Source organism: Fragaria vesca, linkage group LG1 (genome assembly GCF_000184155.1).
Source record: "Fragaria vesca subsp. vesca linkage group LG1, FraVesHawaii_1.0, whole genome shotgun sequence".
Classification (NCBI taxonomy): domain Eukaryota; kingdom Viridiplantae; phylum Streptophyta; class Magnoliopsida; order Rosales; family Rosaceae; genus Fragaria; species Fragaria vesca.
Window position 1 is genome coordinate 10,678,588 of NC_020491.1, and position 6,000 is coordinate 10,684,587.

A 6,000-nucleotide genomic window follows, 5' to 3' on the forward strand; every position below is an offset into this window, starting at 1 on the left:
AAAATAGCAAAATTTTGACATCAAACTAAACCAATGCAGCTAACATAAAAGGAAATATAACCATCAAAACGAAAGTTTAGCTAGGGGGGTCAAGCTTATCTCTTTGATATAAGTCTAGAATGAAGTGATGAGGTTTGTACCACCAGCAATGATGCAAACACCGACACACCAATATTAGCAACAACATCTTAAACTTGATTACATCTCTTAAAAATCCAAAATTCATCTGAAAAATGCGATACAAACAGTTACGTCACGGTGGTCGTTATTGCCGCGAAACAAGATCACGCAGTGAAGCAGAATTTTTACCTTATCCATCCCATCTCTTGCAGACTGCTAGCTAGCTAGCTATTAAAAACATATCTTCCCTGTACAAATGATGCATGAGTTTGGGATTATTGGTCATCTATGACCACCCACTAAACACATGACATGTGTTTAAAAACTTAACTATAGTTAGTGTTAATAAATCAATAATTTTTAAATCAATTAATCAACTACTAATCAATTAATACTGATTGCTCTTACTCCCCTCTTTTCTCTCTCTCATTCCCCTCGTTTTCTCTCATCACCGTTCACCAGAACAGCAACATTGTATTGCTTGCAACTCGATGCCACCACACCCAACCGCCGAATCTCTTTCTTTTCCTTCACCAAAACGTTCCCAATTTTTCCATTTTGTTCTTCAACATACCCAAACGTAGATGATAAATTGCTGCATAGTTTAATTGTGTAGTTGAGGAGAAGATGAACATCTGAAATTGCAAAAAAACAGAAAAGAGATTGAACATCTGGGTTTGCAAATTTATAATTGGAATATGAATTCGGCGCGGGCGGCGCCGCGTTAGGAAACGTTGAAGAACCCGAACGGGTCGGCCGGCGGTTGGACCGTGCTGGGCGCGAATCCATTGACGACGGGAGTTTTGACCGGAGGAGCGGCAACGGTGATGAAATCGTTCCAATCGTCGTCGGAGGTGGCGAATTGACGTTGGGTGGTGGAGGGATTGGGATAGAATATGGCGGCAGAGAAGAAATTGAAGTCTCTGAACCCCTCGTCGTTCGCTATTGGAGTTCTGGTGGTGAGGGAGAGAGAGAGAGAGGGGGGAGAGAGAGTATCAGTATTAATTTATGATTTAGGAATTATTTTTTTATTTATTAACACTGACTACAGCTAATTCTAAAGAACCACTCACTGTAGTTAAGTTTTTAAACACATGTTATATGTTGGGTGGGTGATCGGCAAATTTGAATCCACAGCTCACTGCCTACTGCTATCCCTACAATATAGTCACACGTCCAAGAAGGATTTCGTAATATGGTAATATATGTGAAGCATAGAAACCAGTACCCCTCGTTATAATACAAAATTATTGATGAGATTCGATTTCATAGTGTAAGGTATTCATGAGTCATGGTCCAATAATAGTTGCCAGTACGTGTAGCATATCGTGTAATGGGCTATCAAAGCAGAAATCCCATGTGCTGTACTGTTCTTGGTACAATCTATAAGTTGCAGCAAACGGACCGGAGTCTCAGTCTTCCCAAATTAACATGGAGCACTTTCGATTTATATGTTCTACTACTGTGCAACCCTCGAGCCAAATTGATCAGCCTACTCTTAGAATTGAGTTAACACCTTGTGATCTGCAACTCATTGTGTTAGATTACATCCAAAAGGGCATTCTCTTCCACAAACCTCAATCCAATTACCCGAAAGATCCCAACAAGAGCTTACTCGAGCATCTAAAAGCCTCCTTCTCCCGCACATTGGACATCTTCTATCCCCTCGCCGGCCGTCTCGCCATAACTGAAAATGATCAAGATAACACAACCTCATTTTCCGTTGACTGCAACGGCGTCGGAGCCCAATTTGTCCATGCAGCCGCCGATGGTGTCACGGTGGCGGATGTCCTCGATCCTATTTTAGTTCCCGACGACATCGTTTACTCATTCTTCCCGTTGAATGGTGTTTTGAACTACCAAGGCACGTCCACGCCGTTGCTTGCAGTGCAAGTCACAGAGCTTGTTGATGGCATATTCATTGGTCTTAGTATGAATCACTCAGTTGTTGATGGTACGTCGTTTTGGAACTTCTTCAATACTTGGTCCGACATCTCTCGTTGCGGGAAAACTTCGCAGCCGGTGCCGATTTTCAGCCGTCAGTTTCTTGATGGCATAATTGATCTCCCGGTTCGCATACCTCACTTCCGGGACCAAATCCCTGCTGCAGAAAGTACTTCTTCTTTACCTCCAGTTCTCCTGCAACAAAGAGTGTTTCACTTCTCTAAAGAAAAAATTGCAGGGATTAAAGCTAAAGCAAATTCCCAAATGGGAACGAGCAAGATCTCATCCCTTCAAGCACTCTTGGGTCGTCTTTGGTTATCCATAGCCCGAGCTGAATGTCACAGTTCAGGCACTGACCAAGAGACTAAATACAAGATCTTAGTAGGGATGAGGCAGAGATTGAAGCCGCCATTGCCGGACCAATACCTCGGAAATGCGGTTCTATTTGGGGTAGTGAAGTCCACGGTAGGCAATCTGGTTGAGCAATAAGGACTAGGGTGGGCGGCTTGGGAAGTGAACAGGATGGTTGCTTCGCAGACGGAGCAGGAAGTGAAGAAGTTCTTGGAGGATTGGATGGAAAGTCCACAAGTGACAAATATTAGTGGTGTCGCAAATAGGATACTGCTGACAGGAAGCTCGCCGAGGTTCAATGTGTATTGTAATGATTTTGGTTGGGGAAGGCCTGTGGCGGTGAGAAGTGGCGCAGGGAATAAGTATGATGGGAAGTTGACGGTGTTTCCCGGGGCCGAGGAAGGAAGTATTGAGTTTGAAGCTTGCCTTTCTTCCGAGACACTGCAAGCTCTGGCTGAGGATGCAGAGTTCATGGACAGTGTGACCAAGTGACTTTCTCAGTTTCTCTTCTTCTTTAATTTCATTCTTAATTTGGTTATTCTGGATTGTTAGGGTCTTCAATTTTTTATCAAATTTTGTTGACCAAAAGATGTTGTGTCAAAAAAAAAAAAATGTTGTGTCACCCCTGACTAGCTCATGGACGACTGTACATTTATTTAATGTTATTGAACGAGTTAATGATTTCTGTTTTTCTTTGATTTTTGGTTGAGATGATCATTAAAGTTTGACAGAATGTATGACGGTTTAATCCTGAATTTACATTACCCAACATAAACATGCAAATATGATATAGGTTGGACGCAGGCATCCAATGCAAACCAGTTTGGATGAAAGTTTTTTTTTTTTTTTTGGTTTACATTTGGATGAAAGCTTTTTTCTTTAAGAATTAGTTAATATCTTTCGTACCAAAAAAAAAATAAAATATTAGTTAATATCTAGTGTTTGTCGGCTGCAGACTTCGATGATCACAAAACAAGGGCTCGAGGAGGCATCGAGATCGAAGGAGGGGACCTTCTCTTCTCCCTGTTTGGCTTTGGATCTTCTCCTCTAGATCAAGACCAGGAGGGATGGCTTTGAGGCATGGGCGGCCGCCAGAGGTGCTAGAGGTGGATGGGGTGCAGAACGATGTTTCAGCATCTACCTTCTTGGTATGGGTTTGGGTCTGGGTTCTTGGGCCAGCTGAGTCCTTGGGCCTAGGTTCAATCTTGGGCCATTAAGGGTGATGTCTTTTGTTTTAATTTAAATTGTTATAATCTCCAAGCCTAGTGCATACTAGGGTTAGTGATTTTTCTCCTAGGATAGTTTGTAACTTACTTGTGCCACAAATACGTGTTTATGACATGTAGGTTGCAGATGTCGTAATTAATTAAGAGATGCAGTTACTTTGGATTGTATTAAGCTACTTACCGTGAGTCGTTGTAATGAGCTGCATACTTGACAAGGAACTTGGATGTTTACCGGCTAAGTTATATATATTAAGAAGTACGTAGTCTCTAGCCGATTTCTTCATTCAGTCTTATGGCCCCTAACAATTATAGTGTCGTCATTTCAATTCGATCGATTGCTTCTCTTTCTTTCTCTTAACTTGTTGCAATTGTCGGATTGTTCATAAAGATTGGATCCAGTTGGAAATAATTGAAAATAATGTGCATGCTTTCGATTCTATCAGTCCCAATGATCATATCAACCTCATCATAATTATCTACACTACCAAATTACGGCTCCTTCAAATTGAAGCCAGTGTAAGAGCTAGGGAAAACCATGACTCAGATTCGGCAAATCTCCACTAGTACTGTCCGACCGACGAGTCATACTGGTCAGTTACTTCATAGAATCGAGTTGACTCCATGGGATCTTACACTCGTGAAATTTAGCTACATGCAAAAGGGGCTTCTCTTCCACAAATATCATTCATCAGAGAAAGAAGTGAACCACCAGATTGTTGAGATTGGTGATTCATTCTCATGCAACAAGGAACCATGTGATAGTTTTATGCATCAAATATAGACATGGGTGAATAGCTAGCTATGTCATAGCTGGGAACAAAGCTTTAAATAATGTTTGTGGAAATTGAAAGCTATGGAAGTCTTCTATGGTGCGCTTGCAGCAAATTGAATAGGTGGGAAGAAAAAGCCTTGGCTTTTTCACATGGTATGATTGTTGCCTATAAATACTTAAACAGGCTGCATGGAAACTCATTTGAAGCATGCAAGCAAGTTTGCATCGGACAAGCAATATAGAGCTTGTGGGTTGTGCATGAGAGTGAGAGAGAAAAAAGTGCTAATTAAGAGGGAAATTTTCTTAGGTGAGATATAGTGTGCTTGGGTATTTTATGAGTGAGGGTGTACAAGGGTTTTGGGATTTGGGATTTGGGTTATGAGATTTAACTCATGTATGTTGTACTAGTTTTATTCTCATAGTGAAAAAGCTATATCTTGGGGTGGACGTAGGCATGAAATTTGTCAAACCACGTTGAATCTCGTGTCAACTGTTTTTTCATCCCTGTTTGTTATTCTGCTTTATTGCAGTGTTGTTGGGTGTGTCTGTTTCTGAATCTCAGTTCGTTCATGGGGTTGAAATCCCAACACATATGAGCTTGGTCAAACACCTATTATCCTCACTTTCTCAAGCTTTGGTCTACCCACTTGCTGGCCAACTTTGAAAGTATGTTTAGGACCTATTTGCTGGTTTATTCCAATTTCAAGATCAATATAAATTGCAAGAAAATAAGAACACTAGATTTTAACTACAGTGTAAACCTTCCTCAAGGAAACCTCACTGCGAGACTTTATAGTAGTCCACACTCAAATCAATCCACTAAAAACAAATAGAATTACAGTTTCTATCAAGCAGTGATGTATAATACATTCACGTTTACTTGCACAAAAACTAGCTTGATCTTTTTACAACTGATCTTCCTATTTTACAAGAAATTAATCAAGTCTTGAACGAAGGAACTGAGCACTCCTTCTTAGCCAAATCACTGATCTCGGTCACTATAGAATGACAAATACAAGAGGAAAATGCAGCGCCGGTACCCCAACTTTGATGGCACGGTCAAAGTGGTACCCATACTTTAAAAACTATCAATGTGGTACCTAAACTTCTATTTCGCTACCAAGAAAAGGCTTGAGGCCAATTTCCGTAACTGTGCCGTTAGTTTGTTGACGTGGCTGACATAGGGCCCACCAAAAAAAGGTGCAATGACAAAAATAACCTTCTAACTCTCACCAAAACCGTTTTCCTTCTATAAGCTTTAAATTTGAATTTTCCTGAGTATCACATTGATTAGTACAGAAGAGTTTAGACACTGCTGCTGTGTTTATCTGCTGACAAGAAATATTATGCAATAGCTGGAAATGTAACATAGAAATTCAAACATAGAACTAAAAAGGGCTGTCAATATCACTGAATTAAAACCAACATCAACATGAGAAACATACTATACATCATAATTCAAGCTTAATTGGTTTCCAAAAACTCAAGGAACCACATTGTTTGCAAAAAATTGATTCCAAACCATGATGAAGTACACATTATGTTTCTCTAATTTAAAAGCCAACACATTCACTATGTAGAACCCCT

At 40.5% G+C, this 6,000-nt stretch overlaps 1 protein-coding gene across 1 annotated transcript; it reads left to right on the top strand.

Annotated features, from left to right (window-relative positions):
• The first annotated feature begins 1,551 nt into the window (after positions 1 to 1,551).
• On the top strand, positions 1,552 to 2,553 carry LOC101313360 (uncharacterized acetyltransferase At3g50280-like). The gene has a single exon (XM_004289161.1). It carries the CDS (start codon positions 1,552 to 1,554, stop codon positions 2,551 to 2,553), a length of 1,002 nt encoding a protein of 333 aa, XP_004289209.1.
• Positions 2,554 to 6,000: the final 3,447 nt, after the last annotated feature.